Source organism: Lissotriton vulgaris, chromosome 8 (genome assembly GCF_964263255.1).
Source record: "Lissotriton vulgaris chromosome 8, aLisVul1.2, whole genome shotgun sequence".
Taxonomy (NCBI): Eukaryota; Metazoa; Chordata; class Amphibia; order Caudata; family Salamandridae; genus Lissotriton; species Lissotriton vulgaris.
The window spans coordinates 1,506,925,688-1,506,949,255 of NC_141696.1; the positions used below are offsets into that span (position 1 = coordinate 1,506,925,688).

A 23,568-nucleotide genomic window follows, 5' to 3' on the forward strand; every position below is an offset into this window, starting at 1 on the left:
GAGAGTTTGTCCCTATACCTTCTATTTATTGTCCATACATGTCCCATTTTGCTACAGGATGTAATCTGTAAATGTATATAAAGAATGTAAAAGTTTAAAACTTTTCCTTGAAAGAACTCCTACCAAAGATTCTCGCTTTCATTGTACGTTGTTTCTTTTCTGAGTATAAGGAATTGAATTAATAATTGGGAGGAGAGCAGGGTATGCACTCCCAAAAATAAAGCAATCTAGTTTCTGTTAAGAAAAGCAGGTTTCGAGGACCTTACACCTAGTAGCAGAAGCTGAAATTGACAGACTGATTTCAGGGAAAATGCTTGTAAAGTATTTTTGCATCACCAAATGGAAAATGGAATAAATATAATGTTTAAAATCGCAGCAAAACAATTACATTATTTAAGGGGTACAATCGGTCTGTAAAAAGCAATTGTGATATTCAAAGATCAGTTATTATTTGAGACTTTGTTATTCAGAACTGCCGCAAGAGGCAGCTGCACATTCATTTTGAATCACTAAAACCCTCCAGAGCAGAAGTTCACCAAACAGTGGTGTGCGACCAAGACGGTTTTTTGTAGGTAGTGAAAGATGCCGGTCAACTTTGTATTTATCTTGTCTCATTCGCTGTGCTGTAATGACAGAGATTAAATACCAGGCTAGGTCTTCTCATAAATTGCTTTTTGTTTTTTAGGTTGAGCCTGGGACCGTGCATGCGCTGCATGCACTCCCTTCCTAGACACTAATTTTGTATAAAAAAAGGCTTGGAGCCTGCCCATTGCTTACCATTTGTTGGCTTCAGTGTCACTCCTGTTTGTAGTCTCCTAATTGGCCCATGGAAGCCAAGAGTCACTTCTGTTCCTTTCTGTGGAGCACGTACCAAGCACAGACTAAGTCAAGTTAATCTGTGCCCGTCTGCTGCTCTCGATGTGATTGATATTCTATTTCTTCTTCCCCTGTCCTCGTCTGGATCTCCCTCCGTCCCTCGTCAATGCAGGACTTTCTAGTTTGGGTCAATTCAGAGACCCACATTTGTATAGGTACTGCTTTCGTATCTATTGAACAGGTGGTAATCTTTGGTTGTGAACAGTGTGCAGATTCCTAGACTTGAGATCATATTAATGGATAGAATCCAGTCGGGGTGGGTGAGGAATCTGCGGCTAGATAAATTCTCTTCCAGAAAGAGTGTTACTGTAAGTTGTTCTTTACACAGATTCCACTCAGTGTTTTCACTTCCCTTTTGTTTTTTGCTAAAGGAACTTATTTTAACCCAGATATCAGACAGCTTTGTTCCTTCAAGAGCATGACCAGCAAACATTCTTAGACATCTTTTGCACCTGGGTTGTATCTTGCATTCTGGAGTTACCTGTACCATAGCATTCCTCGACCTCTCATAAAACCATGCATTCTAAGATGCTCTACGTTTGATAATATTCATACACTTCCATAGATCAATATCTGCACTGCTGAGTCCAAGGCAGTTTTAGTGGCCTTTCTGTGACTCTCTTCTGCAGTGCACCCTCTCTGGGACAGTTTATCCTTTCTGTTGACATTAGTCTTACCCCAGGAGTCTTTCATACTCTAGAGGAGGGGCTAGAATGTAAGGGAAACAACTTCTAGTTACTAAAGTTTATAACTTCTGGTAATACTGTTTGAATTACTCCTTCACTTGACCCAGCAGCCTTCCAACCGACTGAGTGTCTCTATGTATGCTATTTTAATGTAGCGGAGTACTAAAAGCAAACTTAGGCAGTGAGACTGAACATGCTTCTGTTGGGCAAGGACAGAATGTGGGTTGTGCCATTTTTGCCCTCAGGTCTCCTGTTTCATTCTTGTGGACCCTTCTGTATGCGTCTGTCATAGGAAAAATAATTCTAATCATACAAAGGTACAGTAGGGAGGGATAAGGGAGCCAGTAAGTAAGTGTACTTTTCTTGTGTTTATTCCACTTCACAGTGCATACACTTTTCCATGTTTGTATGCGGTACAGTATTACATCGCAAAGAAAGTGAAAATGTAAGCTGTGGATTTGTAATTTGCAGGCTCCGCTGATGAAGCTGATGAATCACATCGAAGGTGAAATCACAGTCGCCAACAACCGCAAAATCAGTATAGAGGAAATTTTGGAACATGTGAGTTTCAATTTTTTGTCGCCAGGCCTTATAACGCAAAGAAGACTTTGTTTTAAGTGTTGTTGAAGTATTGGGGCATCTTGTAAATTTCATCCTGTTTTGAGAACTTAAGTGCGTTATTGGCCATTCGTATATCAAATATTTCATCCAAAAATATATGATCTAATAAATTGTTTGGAGTTGAGTTGATCTACAAAGAAAAGCATGCACTAGTCCTACAATCCGTATTCAAGACTAAAGAAACTAAATCTTTCTCACCACCGGTCTAGCGCTGAGCTGGTCAGTAATGCTTCAGTGAATGATACAGCTACATCTATGACTTGCTTACCTTACGCAGTCGGATTTCCTACTCCTAGGAAAGAGCTGACCCACCACTATGCCATTGCTTGACACAGCGCATAGGTTGGTCTTTGTAAGGCCAGGCATGCTTTTCTCACACCCTGTTTACTAACACAGCAAAACTGACCATGGACTTTCCTGCTCACGTTGGGGCAAGATATTATTGCAGCTGCTTGGGAAAAGTGTGTTCAGAAACCTATACAGCTCTAAAAGATAAGGGCGGATCCACTTAGTTTTCTCTGTTTATCCAATTAGTTGCTGCCAGACATGGATACTTCTACAGTCTACGACAGGTGATAAAACAAATATGGGTTTTGCTCTGGATATAAACTCTGGGTCTGAAAAGTGACATCTTTTTGGGTTGCACAGTGTACGTAAGCCTTTAAAAAGTCCATTATCGGACCGGCTTCTCCAACCAGTAGCTCGTGAGCTACTGGTAGCTCTCCAGCTATCTGTAAGTAGCTCTCCTGTGTGCAGTCCAGCCTAATAAACCAGAAGCTTTTGCTTGGATAGAATAATATGGCTACCAAGATTGCAAAGAGTGTATTTGAGGCAGAAATGTGTGTTTTGTACTCATTAGCTGATGTTATGTGAAAAAGGGTTGAATTTCCAAAATAAATATAAATCTGCTATTGATTGATAATTCATTTGACATTGGGGAGAATTATTACTAATGTTATTACTTTAGTGCCAGGAGCACTGCAGCTATGGCTATTACATATTACCCATGACAAGGAATCCCAAATTGCCAAACCCTTTTTGACAGAACTGTTGGCAACCCTGCCTAACGCATGGACATGTTTACTGCTTGTTAACGTGCATAGTGTGGTAACTAATGTAATCTGGTTTGATATGTTTACTATACTAAATATAGTAGCTCCAGATGATTAACATTGAACAGAAGTAGCTGTTATCGGTGGAAAGGTTGGAGATCACACACCCTCCTCCTCCCCCCCCCCCTCCGACTGAATGAAACAAACTGGCTGTTTTTGTGAAACTTCAAAAATTTACCAAATGAATCTGTGTTCCACATATAACAGCGATTGAGACTGCTATATTGAATTGAAAGTGAAATTGGTGTTTTCTAAACCAGCCAATAGGTGTTTCTCTTGTGTTTTCAATACTTGCACTTAGGACAAAAGGGTGCATACGTCACTTGTTCTTGCAGTAAGCATTGATGTATTCTAGAGAGTTTATGGTTTTGTTAAAAAAAAATCTAAAAGTTTAATTTGTTTTCGTGCACACAGAATTACTGTCGCCTGCCTGCGTCAGGTATTTTTAGTTTTCGCCTATTATCATTCGCTTGCGAATGTAATAGGCGAGAATTCAAGTGCTCCATCGACTCATCAAACCACTGCGGTTTTTTCACAGTGCATGTGAGTCACGTGACCACAAAAGCGGGTCACGTGACCACAAAAGCGGGTCACGTGACCACACAAGCACGCGCATCTCCCTAATCCGCCTGCCACACTTCTCCCCTCGCTCGCATGCCTGCCCCCCCCACCAGGCTCTCCCGCCCCAATCCGGCTTCCCTCCACGCATCTCCCTAATCCGCCTGCCACACTTCTCCTCCCCTCGCTCGCATTCCCGCCCCCCCACCAGGCTCTCCCGCCCCCATCCGGCTTCCCTCCACGCCTCTCCCTAATCCGCCTGCCACACTGTAAGCAAAACAAGCACTGCCGTTGCCAATAGGTTTCGTATTTGGAAAGTTGGAGCTATTGGTTTTGAAAATGACATTTTATATTTATATATCGTTATTGGCATTGTCAATAACAATATATAAATATAAAATGTCATTTACAAAACCAATAGCTCCAACTTTCCAAATGCGAAACCTATTGGCAACGCCAGTGCTTGTTTTAATTAGGTATTCTCCTTTCCTAAATATATATTCTTTGATCCAAAAAATAAATATGAAAGTACACATGAATGTAGTTGATTTAAAAAACAGGTTTGCAACCATGGGTATATACAATTAAGGAGGCTGAATCTTTCGAGCCACCTGTCCAGCATTGATCAGTAATGAAGAGGGGGCGGGTTCTCAAGATGCTGCTTCGGTGATTGATATAGGCCCATATTCGAACATGCAGCCCATTTTTCTGGACATCCTTGGCTGGAGATTTTCTAAAACGTTAATACAGTTCAAAAGCCAGAACAACTCTCCATATGTACTGTAGATTAAATATTCGAAGGATAATGTCTTGTGCATCAGTTGACTTAAATACAAAAATGCAAAAAGTGGATGTATGTGTGAACCTCGCTGCCTTTCAGTAATGTAGAAATTCATGAGTGTCTGATAGATAACGTAATTGTAGTCTGACTTTCCACAGGAAAGTAATATTTTGATTTTTTTAAATAATTTTGAAGCTGTTCGAATCTGCAGAAAGCTTTCTAATAAAAAGATTCACTCACTTCAGCTCCTTAATGGAACTTTTTGTGCTGATCCTTCAAGCGAGGAACCAAGGAAAAAGGGGGTCCCAAAACATCGATTTCCCATGTGATTTCCCTTCGGAAACTTTGCTCTCCTATATAGCCAAAACAACTGAACGAAATTACACCACATTAGGCTCAAACATTACTCAGAAAGTATGCTTTTCGTAATGTGGTTCAGTATTAAAGAAATGTGCATCTAAAGCCCTTGGGGAGGATGGGGCCCTGGGCCGCAATCTTTTTATACACTCTCACTGGATAGCACAAAAAAAAAACAATTTTGGGGCCACCATCATTTGTTTTACTTTTAATTGCCCCGGAGGTCGATTTAAATGATTATTTGAGGGGCAGGACATGCGTGTGGCCCCCACTCAGAGCAGATTCTGGTCCCACTGCCCCAGTCCCCAAGCCTGTTTGAGGCCCTGGGACCCCATCCCCTGGTGCCGAAATATAATAATTGGTGAGGTTGTCCTGCGTCTCCCTGAGCCTTAGCACGTTTCAGGGACCCCATCCCGCTGGGCCATATTAATTTGAAAGGGAGGGGTCCGTGAGGCTCCCTTCCCGACCCTTTGTGGGCCCGCGGGGCTGCACCCCCTGGGGACTGTATATATATATCTCGCAGCGGTTCAGGTTTCCCAGCCGTTACACGCTCGTTATGGGTGCCTCTCCCTACGGCAGAACCACGCCGTTTCAATATTCAAACACTTCCTTCGGCTCGCCAAAGAACTGGGGCTCACAATCGCGTGCAAGATGCCAGCAGCATCGAAACGCTTTGATCACTCGCTTTCATGTTGAAAAGATCGTGAATAAAATCCTGTTGTGGAAAACTAAAGAAGTGTGCCCCAGTTCTTTGGCGAGCCGGAGGAAGTGTTTGAATATATATATTTTCATGACACTGGATGTCCAGTCACTCTATACGAGCATTAGACATCGAGACGGCCTCAATGCCATGAAATTCTACCTCGGAAACAGACCCATTGAACTGTATCAGCATACACAAATGGTATTGGAAATGGCGGAGTGGTGTCTGACAAATAACATCTTTATTTTTGATAGGCTTCATTATAAACAGCTCCAAGGATCAGCCATGGGTACTTGCTTCTCCCCCAGCTATGCAAATCTACACATGGGCTGGTGGGAGGAGCAGGTCCTGAGAGTCCAACACAGAGACATTATGGTCAACAATGTTGTGATGTACAAAAGATATATTGACGACATTTTCATTTTATGGCAAGGAAGTGTTGAAGAAGCAGAAATTTTCGCATTGGCACTAAATGAAAATGCACTAAACCTAAAGTTCACATGTAACACAAATGCCCACAAGATCCAATTCCTTGACTTAGAACTGTATGTGCAAGACAACAAAATACAGACACGAACGTATAGAAAACCCACTGCAGGTAATGCTCTGTTACACGCGCATAGCTTCCATCCAACACCATTAAAACAGTCGATTCCCTATGCAGAGTGCTTGAGAATGACACGAAATTGCAGCACCAAGGAGGGACTCTCCAATGCCAAACTAGAGCTGTTTAACAGGTTAAGAAAAAGAGGGTACACTAACAGCACTTGCCAGAGGGCCGATGACAAATGTAAGGGTAAAAACAGGAAAGATCTTATTTTCCCCATGACCAGTACAAAGACCACAACCGGGCCCAATAGTAAAGATCCTCCTAGACTAATAACAGGCTACAATAGATACCACAGTAACCTACGCAAAATCCTGACCAGACACTGGCCGTTAGTTCGGGGAGACCCTAGCATAGGTGAATCGGTGGGCACTAGCCCATTAATAACTTTCAGGAAAGCTAAATCTATGAGAGAAGAACTGGTATGCAATGCGCCAGCTCTCAAAAAGACAAAGAACTGGTTAGATTCACAAAGGGGCTTTAAAAAGTGTTCCAAATGCAAAGCCTGCACCCATGGTGTGAACACTACCAAAGTACAAGTCCCTTTCAGAATTAAACCATATGTTCTGAGAGACGTGTTTACATGCAAAACAGAATTTGCAGTTTATGTGCTATCATGTTCATGTGGGAAAAAATATGTAGGTTCCACGATTCACCCGGCACACGTACGGATCTTACAGCATCTGCGAGCAATCGCCAATAATGATCCTACGTACCCCGTAGCGCGACATATACATGAGAGTCACAATGGTAATGCTAAAAACATCCAGTACTTTGTAATTGATAGCATTCCGAAAAACATGAGAGGAGGCAATCGCCCCCTAGCTCTGCGCCGCTTGGAGTCAAGGTATATTATACTCCTTAACTCCAAGATCCCATTCGGTCTGAATGCGGACGAAGCCTTAAGTGTCCACTTATAACCATGTTACTAGAATACACCCTTTGTATGTCCTCCTCTCCCGAAACACCATTCGTGTAACATCTGCAGTTCATCTACTACTAAATTCACGGGTCACCCAGGGGCACAATTTAAGCACATTTTAAACAGTTAACATGTCTGAGCACATAGCACTTATCACCATATTTTACACCTCACGTTTCATATGCAGCCACTTTGCCTCATGTACCTCCCGTCCACTCAGTCCACTTATAGAGACATCTCTTGGATGGCCAGCGTGATAAACACACGCGCTAGTATTATACAAAGCCTTAAACTCCAGACGTGACAAAATTTACAAATACCAAACACGCTACTGACTACAAACCACTAACAGTGATTTATGCGCAAGTCAGTAACAAGTGTTTTTCGCCTGTCAATATCGTACAAGTAGTTATGCCCACTCGGGCAACACGACATATTACTCTGGCGCATAACCACGAGCAGTAGCAATGAGCATGTATTTACGGTCAAACACACTGCAGCCCAAGCGCGCGCAACACTTACTGTAGTAGTTCTCAGTCGGTGACACGACGCAGCTAACCGGGTTGGTGAGCATGCTCAATCAAACATGCAGTCACGTTGGGAGATCACGTACAAAGCTAACACAGGCAAACCATAGGGCATACCAAAACAGGACCTTTTATTTGGAACATCCATGGCAAGTACACGGGGAACCAGTAGCAAAGTGTGCTAACCAATATATATTCTTTCTTTCACGAGAATGTTATGCATTGTCATTTACCTTAAATGTTAGCTGTGATTATTAACAGGCTACATGACGAATAAGGTAACTAATATTATTTTTAACACATGTTTTGGTGATTTTTGAATTTAAATCATGTTTAAAATATATTTCTGAAACACAACGTGTCAAATGTGCAAAAACTGAAGAAAGACCTTTCTAACACACAGGTGAGCCTCAGTGTAACCATGGCAACATCTGGTTTAAACTTGTATGTTAATTGATTGACACGCCCATGACTCTTTTCTTGTATATATGTAGAAACGAAATGTAAATGCAGATGTAGTGAACAAGGCGGCAACGCCGAAACGCGTCTAAGCAGATACTGATCGAATAAATCGAGTTTGGATTCAGATTCATGGTGTCAGCGCCTTCTTCAAAATGTACAAGTTTGGCAAGACTGGATATATATATATATATATATATATATATATATTTTTTTTTTTTTAATGGAGGGTGGTAAGGAGCCCCCCTCCCTGAGCAACGAGGGACCCACACAGCTGGATTGCTGAAAGGTTGTCAGAGGCAACACACACCTTCCTCCACCCCTCTGCAATTCGCCTCCTGGTACACCAATGGTTGGGGGAGGAAGTCCACTTTAGTCCTGAGGCCCTCAGTAGTAAAGTGAAATTCATTCCCCAACCAAGACCCTCAGCATTCAACAGGACTCAATTCCCCTGTGCCAGGAGGTGCATTTGAAGAGTGGTGGTGAAAGGAGCATGGCCTCCGTCGATTTGCCTCAGGTTTTTAATTTTAATTTTATTTTTTCATTTGTTAGCGAAGTGGGGCTGCGATGCCCCCTTTCCCTGGAACCACATAACCAGGGCCCAGTCTATTATGAAATGGGGATGGGGGCAGCGCGGCCCCCTCCCGGGTCGATTTCGACCTCTGGTGTCAAGCCATAGCAAACAGCAATGTTTCAGGGGTGGGAACCCCGGGACATTGCAGGAGCTGGCGCTGGACGTCCTCAGGGCCATTATTGGTTCCAGGATGGGGGCTGCGCCCCCCCACCCACTCAAATTTTTAATTTAGCCCCGGAGAGGTTGTGGCCCCCTATTTAATTTTAGAGTGTGGCCCTGGAGAGGTGGCGATTCCCCCTATTTTTTTTTTTTTAATGTGTAGGATCCCCAACAAAATGTAATAAAAAATGTTGCTTTTTCCCGCCCTTGTTTTTTTTCTTTATACGCCCCAAGGGTGCGTCGGGTCCCCGGGGGTACATTATTGAGAAAACTGCATGGAAGAGGTATGAGTTATAGTTACCTTGCAGCACAAGTTATGGGAGAACAAGTATATTGGTGAGGAACAACAAGTTACTAGTAATTTCGTATTTGTGTCAGACTTGTGAGTTAAGCAGATCAGCGTTATCCATTCCTAACCTTTGTCCCGAGCATCTGTGAGATATAGGAGCAGTTATCCACATTGCATGCAGCACTGTGGTTGTGCAGCGTCTGCAGTGTTACCTAGCAAATGGTTCACGCTCTGCCAGTTGAGCTATTCAAGCACAACTCAAGGCAAGGCTTTGAAGAAATACTGCCTCATCCACTCATGAGGCAGGTTTACTGTGTGACTCCCAGAAAATGCAGAGATGGAGGTTTCCAAGAGACACTAGATAACCAGTGCTGGATTCGCTATGGTTTCATGCCAGCCCCTGATGTTTAAAGGAAGAGGACTTGCAATGCACACAAAAATACAAACTATGGAAGGGACACATTGGTAGGGGGATCATATAGCAGACGACTTTCAGCTACACGTGGTGAATGGTTAATGACATGGACAGTCTTTAACTACTTAATGGTTACTGACAAGGGTAGTTGGTGAGCATTCATTGTTCGACAACCTCACGAGCAGTCACAAAACATTGTAGCACGTTCTTTCGAATGCAGGTAAAGGTGGAACACCCCGTTGCCACCATCTTCAGGAGTCCATGTGTGCCTTTCATATCGCAGTGGCAACTGCAACTCGCATTGCTATATAGTAGCTTTGCGTTGTGGTACCTTCTTTTCAAAGCCCGCCAGGTGACTCTATGCAGTCTTTGGCACCGGCTCGTTCCAGTTCTTTCTATGCTTTATCCAGATAATCCCAGAGGCGGTTGATTGGAGGCGTGTCATTCTGTTAATGGAATTATTATGGTGTACTTATTACAAAGGGAGTGGCTTAGTTACGTGCCTCATATTAAATATTAGGGGCATTTACTTGACCTGAAATATACAATCCAGAGTTACAGATAATGATGATGTTCTTCTTTGAAAGTTGTACCATTTAGTACTGTTTCCAGTAACACACAGGTTTGTCTCTAGAAGGGTTTGCTTTGTGTAGATTTTTAATCGGAATGTTTTTCACAGGTGAATACAACGTTAGCGGAGAAAAAACACGATGTAAAGCTGCTCGCCGATGAATGTCAAAAGCTGGAGGAGCTGCATCAGCAGAAAACGGAGGTAAGAGTCGCTGCATAAACGAAGTCTACCTTTTATAAACCAATTTTACATTGTATCCATAATTGAGTGATTTCTAATAAAGGGGTTTCTGTTTATTTGCATGTTTCGATGAGCTACCCCCAATGGATTCCTGAAATGGCCATGCCATAAGGTTTTTTAAAAAAAATTAATTAATGTAGTAGCTGTCCTAATCCCTATTACTAGTTTCTGTAGCACTGTTGATGTTAGTCTGTGAAAACTGCTGCCACCTGTGCACCCTTTCACCTCTTCTCCCTCACTTTTTATAATCGTGTATACACGTACAACAATGCTGCTAGTTGCTTGTTTGCAAGATTGCACTTTAGAATATATTTTTAAGATATTTGTATATGCTGTTAATCATTTTAAGAACTTTCATAATGTTTGAAGTGTGGCTCACTGGTTAGAGGAGGCAGACCTGGAAGCAGAGGCCAGCCCAGGACCAGGGTTCAATTCCCGGCTCGGCGGGGTATTGAGTCATAAAATGTCCATGGACTCGACAATTCTCGCTCCGGTGCCTACTCGATTCACGGGTTCACACTCTGCGACTCTGGGCAATAGCTTGCTTAATCTCCACAACGGCCCCTCGCGGCGGGATGCCTGGCTTTCACCTTGCGGATACCCTGCCGGGGTTATCTCACAGGAGAATACCAGGACGGGTTCCCTAAGCAAGTGCTTAGAGACCGGTTGGTGATTTGCGCTATATAAATTCCTGTACATGTACATGTGCATGTACATGTACATTTTTAGTGCATATGCACAATTGTTTTGTTGAGTGACAAACCCAGATCCTCACAACCTCAAAGGGCAATCACTGCAGCCCAGTAAAGTGCCAGTTGTAATTTTATTTATTTATTTATTTAACGATTTGTAGAGCACCTGGTGACCCGGAGGCATCCCCGCGCTATAAGAACTTGTAGTGACCAAGGGAGGAAAGAGGAACTATTTAGGGAAAAGGAGAGGAAAAAATCCGCAATTTTGGTTTGTATTGATGGTACATTGGTATCTGAGGCGGTACAAAGTATGATACTTAAGGGGTGGAGGCTATTTTGTTTTTGTAATATACTGCTATATATGGCCAGCTATACATGGTGCCTTCTTGTCATCAGCTCCTGTTTTTCCATACCTCATCGACACAGGTCTGGAGCGCTTCATGTGCATGTCCTGGCGAGGATTCATAAGGGTACTCTAAAAACAGCCTTACCCCACTCCCTCAGATAAGTTCCCTAAATTCCAAATGGATCCTCCCACAATAACGTCTGTGGAAGACCTCTTATTCCATAATGAAACAACTGCACTAACAGGCCGTTCAGTGACTCTGCAAACAAACCAAAGTTTCCAGCCCCACTAACCCTTCACAGGTTGAGGCCCTCAAAAGGCGGTGTTGGCCTTTTTCAGGGTGGTTAACAGCCCTCTGGGCCACTCCCCAAGGATGGGGCATTATTGCAAGTTTAATGATTGTAGTGGGTCCATCCTACACACCCCCACACTCTACACCCCCTCAGGTTCAAGCCTTAGCGCTGCTGCTGGAAAGCCATTACCTATTATGACGCTGGACCCTCAATCCTACCCTTGCCTTCGACCCTGCCCATGAAGCGAGCGCCACTTTGAACCCATCCATTGCGGTGCTTCAGCCATCTGACAATGTTTGATTGGTAAAAGAAGAAGTCCTACCCTGCTCCGAGGACCACCTCCTTACACAGTTCACTCGACTGAAGAGATTTTTGGCTCATATCCTGATGCCTTACACATCCCCAACTGAGATTATAGAAGCACAAAGGAAGAGGTTTCATAGGCAGATAACAGTCTTCCATTTTGTCACTGAAATGCTGGTCTTTATCTTCACCTACAAAATGCTTCTGACCTTGATGCACCCTCAGATTCCAAGTTCCGGGTGACAATCCTTTACTAGAGTTTTCAGCCAAACTGAATCCAGATGCATTTCTCATGGCTTCTCTGTATTGTGAGTCTGCTTGGGCAGATAAGATTGTGCATGGCACAGCTTTGCTTTTGGTCGGCCTGTACATCATGAGCATCTTAGATTAGGTGAGAGATGGTTTGGGCACTTTGAAGCAAATGCTGAGTCCGCTTGGTTTCTGCCAACACAATTGCGCAAGATCCATGGCCACAGCAGTAATTCTGCACAGACTCGCATGGATGAACTTCACAGGTTTTTTGGGAAATATTCAGGCAACATTGATAGGTGTGCCCTTCACTGGTGAGCAGCTCTATGTGGAGAAGGCTTACTCAACCTGGGAACGTCTTGGAAATAGTCCTCCAATTGCAAGCTTGCTGGGTCTGGCACCCCTGCAAAGCAGTTCCACCAGCAGTGCAGTCGCTAAAGGGCTTCTCCAAAGGGCAGCCCTCACAACGTCCGCAACCTCAGCTTGTCCAGATACCTCTGCAAACTTGGATAACTGTGCTATGAAGGCGAGGTCTCCTATGCTTGTCATCTTCAGTGCACTGTGACCCTTACGCTCAATTTGAGCTTTCCATCAGCGCCCAGAAGTCCCTCCTCCTCTTTCATAGGTGCAGTGTTGCATGTGATCTGCACGCAGGCTTTATCACCTTTTCAGAGGATTGCACATGCTTTGAGTATGATTCCAGTGTTTCTGAATCGGACTCCGATACGTGTTCTGCTGGTCCTTTGGCTACAGGGCGTCATGCATTTTGTGTGTTCTGAATGCTGGATGGCCTGTGCACCCCTTTAGTGGTGCCTGAGAAGGCAGCGGCTGCAGCATCATGAGCCTTTCGGCTTGGTAGTGGATTTTCATCTCCTTTTCCCAGATCACCATTGATGGATTTGCTCTTCCTATCTCTGTCAGTTGCACCTTCAGCCCTTCGCAGGTGCCAGCCACTGTCATTAGAATCACCTCCTCCTTGGACTGCGGTGCTCTTCTGGGCGAGATGACCATGCAGTGTCTTCGGTCTTTGTCTAAGCAACAGCTGCACATACATGTGCTGGAGTTGCAGGCAGTCCGCTTTGTTGTTAAGTCATTACTCCTTTTCATATCAGGAAACACAGTTGAAATTCTGTCAGAGAACACATCCACCGTACATTATGTGAACAGAGAGGGTGGTGTAGAGTCTTGGACCCTTGTTTCGAGCCCTTATGCCTTTAGCCATGGGCCCTTCAGCAGGCCAGCTTCCCTGAGGGTGTTCATCTGGCAGGTGCCCTTCAGTCTCCAGATTGTGGTGTTCTTGTGTGGATCTCGTCATCAAAGTCCATCACTCGAGGTGTCCTCTGTTAGTGCTGCTCTTTCCTCCCTTAGAAGAGTTACCTGGGTGATGCCTTGGGTTCAAATGGTCAAGGGGGTCTGCGCGAAGTATTCATACCAATCCCACGTCTCTCAAAGGTTCTGCAGATTGAGGAAGGAGAATTTGGTGCTCTGAATTCTTTGGAACTCAGCACTCCTTCCCCACTTCCTCTTCCACACAGGATGGATCTGCTTTTGCAGCAGGATGATCGGTTCCTCTACATCAGTCCTCAGACACTTCAGCCAATCAAAGACCTTGACCACTAGCGGTGGCAAAAATAACCTTGTCTGTCGAAAGAAATTGGCACCAAGTTGGTCCATGGTGTTTACAATTTCTTGCTCAGTGCTGGTCTGACTTTGAACCCTCTTAGTCTCATCTCACCGGTGTTTGCACTTTGCCTTTTCCTTGGCAGTTGCCACTGTGAAAAGCTATGTCCGTCTTGATTTGTTTCCGTGATCAGCTGCCTTTGCTCATGTCAGGATAAAAGGTGACTGCATCCCAGTCCTTTTTAACGTGATCTCCTTCCCCCAAGAATTCTTTGTTTCATGTCCACCTCGATCACTGTTGCACCCCTATCCTGACCAGGTGCCGCGAGCGTGAGGGGTAGGTGTCGCCGCCGTCCCAGCGTCTGTACACAGGTACACCCATCAGACAGCGCTGGCCTAACGGGAGCATGCTGCGAGGCCTGTGTTACTCTCCCTTAGGGTCGCCTAATTAGAGCAGGACCCAATGGCCCTCTTTGTACCCGACCCAGTGAGGTTGTATTTTCACTTGCTTTTTACTTCCTGAATGAGCATTGTATCACCTTTTTTTGTGTAGTACCTTGTTAAGGTCCTGACGAATCGCCGGTTGGCGAGAAACATGTTGACCACATCAGGGGGTAGAGTTAGTCTTCTGCACACTCTACAGTTTCTAGCTCCCCTCTCACCCCTTTTAATCAGGGAATCAGCCACGTCAATAAAATCCATTGTGGACTGCTTACCCCGTTTTAATATTCACTCACTTTGCACCGACTACACTTCCTCTTTTTCTCACTCACACACACCATCGGCAAGGAACAAAAGAACTCCGCCAAAAGAGTGCCTTTCGGCATTCCGTCAGACATTGCAGCGCCGGTCTGACGAGGAGCAGTGAGCCGATGATGAAACTGGACATCCTACAGTCAGGGTGTGTTTCACACCTAGCACTCTGGGTGTGTGAGGCTCTCTAGTTCCGACAAGGGAACCTTCCTAGTTCCTTGATTCTGCACTCCTTTTCCTTCTCCACACTGTAGCCCTCTCCCCGGGGAACTTTGTACCCTTCTGTGTGCACCCCTATCCTTAACAGTACCACATCTCATTGTGGGCTTGTGTCATCGGGTGCCCCGTTCTCATCCCAGTCAACATCTGGGGCGCTTTGGCTGGGGTGTCCGTTGGCCACCGATGGGATCCTGTACCATGCCAAGTACAGTGTTTTGGGAGGTCTGCAGTTACAGATAAGATCAGCAACCAGTTTTTACTGGTCCAATAGAGACATGGGTACGACTATACTGACAATAGCCCGTATAAACTTTCCAGTTATGATAAAACATTTGCAGTTTATTCTTTCTATGATCTAAAATTGTTGCAGGAATCTGAAGAGGAGCAGAAGAAGTTTGCTCTGGAGATGGAATCTCTTGAGAAGCACCGACAGATTCTGGAGTCCGGCCTCAGCACAAACCTGGAAGAAACACTCAAGTCCTTGCAGGAGGCCCAGCAGCAGTGAGTATTCTGTACCTGGGACATGACCGTTTCAGAATGGAGGGCGTCCCTTCTCAAGAGTTCTGACTCATTTTCTATATTTCCGTTGAACATGCACGCATTAGTTCTATTTTACTGTACATATGCTAAATATTCCTAGTTGTTGTTGCTCGGCACTATGAGCAATGAAGGCTGTTCATTGCCCGTCGAGTCAACCCGAATGTGAAGACACTCACGCCCGAAAGAGACCTGGGGCCCTTACAGGGCGTATATTGCTGAGAAAAGCAGGGTCTCTGAAAGGCAGGTGGAGAGAGGCCTTGAGCCAGAAGGGGTGGGCCAAGAAAACGTCACATGGGAGTGATGATCCGGTTAATATTGTACACTATATCCACATTTCTGCACCGCGCTGATCTCTGGGGTGGCGCTTGGCTGAGGATTGTGCATCTGTTGCTGAATCCGCAGTCGTTATAGTTCTCAATATTGCTGACTCCGAGACATCTGGACTGGCTGTTAGTTCATTTGCACTGCCCTGATGCCAGGAATCCATCTACTGCTGCCAAATAATGCCATAAATATCGCAGTATATCATTGTTGTAGGATGAAGCGCCTGACCATGTACCGCTCTAATATGGATTCCCTGAGCAGTGTGCATTAAAACTGAAAAATAAAGATTAAAAAAAATTTAAAAAAAGTGAAGACACTCAGTAGGTGCAAAGGAAATGACAGTCATGAATGCCCTGCAGAAAGAGAGCAACAGGGCTATTGGGAACTGACATTCGGACCCTGACCTCCTGCTTCCAAACATATCCCCCTCAGGTCCCCTGAAGTTTACTGTCCATCTGCGCCTCCTCTTCAGACCCTTCTCCCTCCTTCCACAGCCTCCGACTTCACCTGCATCCAACACTAGTCTGCTAGAAAGACGCATCCACTCGCAGATCAAGGGGGGGTTACTTTTACTTGTGCGGAGGTAGAACCGAAGCACAGGGCACGGACCATGCAGACAGGAAACTCGCAGTCCTTTTCTTACGTCTTGTATTAGAGCCAAAGTCGTTCAAAAAGTAACTCCGGGAAGGGTATTACCGGGTAATGAGCCTGCGAAAAATGATTACTGATCCTTAGCAAATGTTGCTGTGATGTGAAGCTTCAAATGTGGGGAATAGTTCTCTGCATCTTTACAGTATTATTGTCGTATTGAATGTCAACGTGTATGTTTGTTACACAGAAAATAATAAAAAATTGTTTTACAAAAAACAAAAAAACAAAAAAAAAAGTAACTGCGAATGTGAGCGTTCCTTCCCCGCAAAGTGGTGCATTCTCGAAGGCCATCACCCTCTGACTGAATATGATCAGAGAGCCACTCTGGTCTCCTATAGCCCATACACTGAGTGGGACTAACCGTCTCTCACGTTTCATGTTTTATTGAATTTATATTCCACTATTGCTAAAGTGATCGGCAAAACAAACGTAAGTGTGGTAAAATAACATACTAAAGCACACAGAATAATATACACTTTTTTGTACTGTGTTTTAATATAGCGCGAGTTGACCCGAATCGGGTATCTGAGCGCTTTACATAGCAGCAGTTGCATTACATACATTTTTGTTAGGCACGTGGAGATTTAAGTGATCTGCCAGAATCACAGGATGTTCAGCGTCGTTGCCGAGACTCGAACCCAGTTCCAATTATGCAGCTCAGCTCGAAGCTAGTAGACTTCTTTTTAGAGGGACTGGAAAGAATAAGTGAGGGAATCGTGCAAATGGTAAATGAAAGAGAATTCCTATGTTTGAGGACCAATAGAGAGGCGTCGCTAAAATGTAATTGAACATAGAGGAGCCAGGGAGCTGCAACGACAAATTAAAAGGCAGCGCGAGAGGAGGGTGGAAACAGAAATGGCAGAGCATAGCAAACAGGGACAGAGTGGACCTAAGGATTTAAGTTGCTTCTTGGGTGAGAAATGCGCTAAATACATAAGAGAACATGAAGGAAAAATAAAAAAGATGGAGATAAAAATTGTAAGGAATGCGGCAAGGATAGGTGAAGTGGGATGGAGTGAATGGGAGAAAGTCTGGCTAGCGGACAGATAGTTGGAAAGCCAAGTATTAAGAAAAGGGACAAATAAGGAGAAAAAGGCTTTGAGAATAATAAGTGTAGAAAATACACTGTAGGATAACCTGGAGGGATGGTGAAAAGGAGCATACATCTGACAGACCCTAACAGGGGAAGAAAGAGGGGGTCGAAAGGTTTGGAGTGCAGTGGTGAGGTTTGAGAGGTAGTGAAAGGGCCCTTGGAGAAGTGTAACCCTGATACTTCAGGAGGAAAGAAAGGGTTTCAAGATGGAGTTGTTAACAGTACTTGAAGAGGCGAAAGGTAAAGAAGAGAAGGAAGCTTGGTCTGAGCAAAGGTGATGTTAGTGACTGAAAAGAGCAGTCAGTAAATGGGTCAAGCGCTGTAGTGGAACAGGAAGCGGCGAGAGTTAAGATCAAGCTAGAAAGACACTTGATTGAATACAACTTGTTTCAAGATATTAAAAGGATGAGGGTGAAGTGAAATAGGGCGGTAGTTCGGCAGAGAGGAAAGGCTAAGAATAGGTAGGATAGTGGTGTGTTTGAACGAATGAGGCAAGATGCCATATCAGAGGAGGGGAGGGTGCGGGGGGGGTGGGGGTGATCTGGAAAGGATGCAGATGTGGACAGACTGCATCCATGAGAAGAGAGAACCTTTGTTCAGATGGGGCGAGCGAAGGGTTAGCAGGTGCGTAGATCCGTGCCCCAATAGAAATGAAGGAATTGTGGACATGGGGTAGAAAGTGAGGAAGAGAAAAGAGAGGGTAAGGTAATACTAAGCATTCAGTTTTGAAAGTCAAAAAAGTACTAAGGTCTCTTAGGAAGACAGAGCAGAATATAGAGGAAGGTCAGCGGGCTCAGGTGGACTGCTGCACATTGTGTGCATTTGGTGTCGGAACAATGCTGTGTTCAGTGTTGGCTGGTTGTTATCCAGAGTGTGTGGAAAGGCCGCCATTAATTAACATGGCCATACTTACAAGGTCTTTGTAAGGTGGGGAGTTGTTTTAACGACTTGTCATCAAGAGGAGTAATTAGGTTAGGCTTTGGCTGATGTCAGTGAGTGCAGGTCTGTGTCTAGATTAGCTGCTGGTGCTTTGATGGGATTTTTTTTCCCAGCAGAATGGGTGATGTTTGTGGATACCCAGGAGGAGGACTAAACTTGTGAAAATGTTATGAGGGTGTCGCTGAATTTCAAGGAGTTTGGATAGTGTGTGGGTTTGAGTGTCTTGAACTGTAGAGAATCTCAGTGTTAGAAGAAGTTGAGGTGTTATTCAAGACAGACAGATGATACACCCATCATTGGAGCCGTGTCTACTGGACGTAGAGATGGCGAAGCAGCACATGGACGGGATCCATACTGGGGGCAGGAGTTTGGGATATCTGTAAAGGAGGTTTGTTAGTTGCGGGGGATGCCGGGAATGAGAATATACATGCACCCAATCTAGAACACGAAATGTCTCCCACTCCCCATTGAACAGCGTATTCACTCTTGTGTAAGGAGATTCGTTTAAAGAGCTGTGGTCATCCCAGAAAATAATGTTAACCCCATTTAGTTGTAACCACCCACAAATGTTATCTTAGTCACTTTGTTAGATAGCCCCAATACATTTCTTGGTGGACAATCTACAAGGAGCCTTATATCGGTGAATTCTTCTGAAATAAATGTACAACACACAGAAAATACTAATGTTCTCATCACTGATTATCTGAAAAATATGTACAGTGCATTATGAATGGATCAATTATTCGAAATGAAAAGTGAACAGAATCCAAAGCAAATAAACAATATATTTTTACTGAAAAGTTATGGCGTCTCATAGTTGGTGTGCAGCCTCGAATGACGTAAGTAACAGAGGGAGCATGCAGTCCTCGCTCACAGGGATAGACCTCGACTGGTGCGTAACAGAGGGAGCATGCAGTGCTCGCTCACAGGGATAGAACTTGACTGGTGCGTAACAGAGGGAGCATGCAGTGCTCGCTCACAGGAATAGACCTTGACTGGTGCGTAACAGAGGGAGCATGCAGTGCTCGCTCACAGGGATAGACCTCGACTGGTGCGTAACAGAGGGAGCATGCAGTGCTCGTTCACAGGAATAGACCCCGACTGGTGCGTAACAGAGGGAGCGTGCAGTGCTCACTCACAGGGATAGACCTCGACTGGTGCGTAACAGAGGGAGCATGCAATGCTCGCTCACAGGGATAGACCTCGACTGGTGTGTAACAGAGGGAACATGCAGTGCTCGCTCACAGGGATAGACCTCGACTGGTGCGTAACAGAGGGAGCATGCAGTGCTCGCTCACAGGGATAGACCTCGACTGGTGCGTAACAGGGGGAGCATGCAGTGCTCGCTCACAGGGATAGACCTTGACTGGTGCGTAACAGAGGGAGCATGCAATGCTCGCTCACAGGGATGGACCTCGACTGGTGTGTAACAGAGGGAACATGCAGTGCTCGCTCACAGGGATAGACCTCGACTGGTGCGTAACAGAGGGAGCATGCAGTGCTCGCTCACAGGGATAAACCTTGACTGGTGCCTGTTGTAGCTAATCATTTACCATTTGGAGGAGCGTAGGATCTAAGGCATGCTCGAAGGAGCTTGAGCTAATGCATGGGACAGTAAAGCAGAACTATTAGTTTGTTAGTTACAATAAGAGTGTTAGGAAGAAGTTGAGATTGAGCGCTGTAGTTTTCCCCATTTTCATACAGAGTGATTTCCAGTTCACTACTGTGTCTTCTTAATTCAAATCTGAGATACAGGGTTGTCATTGACTGCAGTGAAGGAGTTTGACAGACCAGTGTTTCAGAATTCAGTGTCTTCACTGAACAAGAGTTGGTTTTTATTTGGAAAAACCATTAGAGTTCTTCAAACATACCACATCCTCAGTTGATGGGTTTTGGCATTTGTTTGCTTTATTAAGCACCATAGTATGAAGCATATTTGTTGTTCATTGCTATTTTACTGTCTTAATCGGTTTGCCCTAATTGATACTCTTAGCATATCACAAACCGGCAAATCCTTTTCATGTTCCCAGACCAACGGTGAGGCAAGTAATCAGCACCCCAGAGGCAGCGACACATGCTTCTATTCCTTCCCTGCAGATTCTTAAGAACGATAATCCATCACTAGTTGTGAATTGAGATTCTCTGAGCCCAGTGTACCTGGGAAAACTACAGAAAGGTCAGAGTGGATCACTTTAGAAACAGAGCAATCCTTGAGGGGCACAGAGTGCACCTCAGTAACTCTACATGGACCAAAGGATTTACATCCTCTTCTCCAGCAACATTTACTTTCATCACTGACTGCACAACACCTCCCCGTGCTAGAGGCCCAACTTTGGAAACCCATCATCAAGACAGAGAACCCCTTCTCATGGTGCAAATCACTGAAAAAGCACTTCCTACCATGGGAAAAATACCACAAGGCAGTTCTCACTGTACTTACATCAGATTTCCATTCATGTTCAGCACAGTACAAATTTCCAGATGAATTGCATTTAATCCCTGTAGGCTCAAGGATTGATTAACCTGATAGATGGGATTGAAAAATCCCACCTATCTTGTGGAGAAGTGTGGCTCAATGTGGAGAAGTGTGGCTCAATGGTTAGAGCGGCAGACCCTGATGCAGAGGTCTGGCCCGGGACCAGGGTTCAATTCCCTGCCTCGGCGGGTCTTGGGCTCAAAAATTCCACGGACCTGATAATTCTCGCCTCGGTGCCTATTACAATCATGGGCCCCACGCTGCAACTCTGGGCAATAGCTTGCTTAATCTCCACAACGGCCCCCACAACGCTAAGGATGCCTGGCCTCCACCTTGGGGGTGCCCAGGAGTGGACGCCTCACAGGGAAAGCCAGGATGGGTTCCACAGCGGTATTCGTACAAGCGCCTTGAGACCCTGGCGGGTGAGTAGTGCACTATACAAGTATCAATTTACATATCAATTTACATGACTAGAACTTGATGAATAAAGTAGACGTTTGTGCTTGGATTGTCATTGGTAGCATGGCTCTGACTTTTTTCTAAAGAAAGGGCTAGAGGACAGAGATTTCAGAGTGTGGAATTATGACTGAGGTGAATAAGACTCAGGATCGAGCACCTGTTAATTTTGGTGTTTCATATTGTGGTTCGAACAGGATCCAGGCACCATATAAGCCTTGCGGCTTCAAGGAATAATGCTCATAATAGGATCCGTTTCAATAAAATGTTAACAAATATGCTAACAAGTTGCTACTTGAAAGTTCTAACAAATGGTTGATTCGTGTATCTCTTTCCGTTTCACAGGCTCCAACTGGTTGATCAACAGACGACTGATGTGGGAAGGCATTTGTGGAACAAATTAAATAGAGTGACAGAAGCCATTGGCCTCCACTTGGAGACAACTGAGGTATAACATTTTTGGTAATGTCAAACAAAATGTCCAGGAGATAGTTTAGATTTGGTTGGTTTGTTCGTGCTTATGCTGTTTCTCCAATTGATAATATTCACCTAAATGCACTATCAGTTGTGCTGCTTGAGGGACTTGAAAGTGCTGTGCAAGAGAGAATGAAGTTACAATGAATGACGGTTAGCAGCTTCAGGTAGGTCCGGAGAATTTACAGTTTGCAATGCTCCCCTTTGGCCTTACCAGTGTTCATGAAAGTGATGGTGGTAGTCTCTGCCCATCTTCGGAGGTTAGGAATACCAGCCTTTCCATACCTCAACGACTGGTTGCTGAAGACGGGCTTGCCTCAAACATTTGTGAAGCATCTCCAGACAGTGGTCAACCATGGGGTTTTTCATGAGTGTGACAAAGTTACCCGTGACAGTGTGACAAAGTTACACGTGACTCCTTCACAGAGGCTACATATTATCAGAACCATCATTGATTTGGTGCTGTTTTTAGTCTTCACTCCACCTAGACGAGTCCAGGACATTTGGACTAAGATACTTAATGTTTCGACCCTTGATCTGGGTCTCAGTGAGAACAGCTCTCACTGGCAGCTTGCATCTTGCTAGTGTACATTACCATGAAACAATATGGGCTCTTCAGTGGCATCTGAAGTCTCAGTATACTTGGCACCAAGGAAACCTACTTGAAATGAATCTCTCCAATAACAATTCCCACAAGATGTATTTCTTCTGTTCCCATGTTCTGTCTTAACAAAAACCACAATTTATGTAAAAACCCTACAAAGATGGAATTTGGGTTTACAAATACACAAGACTGCATTTCTGCTCAAACCATTTTGTTTTGTTTTAATTTTGGCCTTTTAAAAGAGAAGACATGAAAGGACATTGTTTCAATAGGCATGCCATCTCGTATAAAGTAAAAGCTTAACAGTTAAGTCAGGAGGAGTTCCCACAATCCCAGCATGCTGCACTGGCAGCCAACACCTCAGATGTTTTATCTGCTTCAATGTTGGAGGTCCCAGAACACAGGCTCTGTCCATTGTAGCCATATTTATTTACAAGAAAAACAAAAGGTGAAGCAAGACAGCAGGAAATCCTATTGTTGTCCGGGCGTATTCAGCTGGTGGTCAATGGTGAAGAAAAGCCCTAAGTGAGGGTTGACCTTCAGAGAACAAACCGGTTGCTCTGTTCTTCTTGGCTGCCTCCTCTGGTAATAGGATCTCTGGAGGCTTCTCTAATTTAGAGGATAAAACTATAGTTAGTCAATGTCAGAGCACCGGCCAATGTTCTAGAAACATGATGTCTTGTGGTCATGTGCAAGCACATTTGCCTTTGTTGTAAGGATTCTTTGGTGTAATTTTAGGTCTGGCCTATTAACAGCTTCAGACTTTTCATCACTATATAGTGATCTCACTTATGAATATATCATATTCTTTGAACAATACAGCAAGGCGCTTTGGTGTCAGAGTGCTTCAGCCATTGCTGTTTCAGTCACACTTTAGTTTATCCCACGAGAGAGTATACATAGACTGGAAGGCGTGTCAGCCTGCTTCAGCCATTGGCTTGTACGCAATGCTAGTCACATTTTGCGTCAGCGCACAGGACACCTTTCCTTGTATGGTTGGTCAGGCAGTGTGAGTGAGGTTTTTGCTATTTTAGTGTCTTTCTGGACAGAACATCCAATGTAATGTAATGTATGTGGTC

At 44.5% G+C, this 23,568-nt stretch overlaps 1 protein-coding gene across 3 annotated transcripts in view; it reads left to right on the forward strand.

The window, feature by feature from the left end:
- The window catches only part of NDC80 (NDC80 kinetochore complex component), a 288,742-nt gene that overhangs the window by 261,108 nt on the left and 4,066 nt on the right, over window positions 1–23,568 (forward strand). For all 3 annotated transcript variants that reach the window (XM_086935612.1, XM_086935611.1, XM_086935613.1), the window contains exons 13-16: window positions 2,034–2,123; window positions 10,326–10,418; window positions 15,303–15,433; window positions 21,757–21,859. In XM_086935612.1, the coding sequence (XP_086791738.1) occupies window positions 2,034–2,123; window positions 10,326–10,418; window positions 15,303–15,433; window positions 21,757–21,859 (417 nt within the window). The remainder of the gene's footprint in view (window positions 1–2,033; window positions 2,124–10,325; window positions 10,419–15,302; window positions 15,434–21,756; window positions 21,860–23,568) is intronic.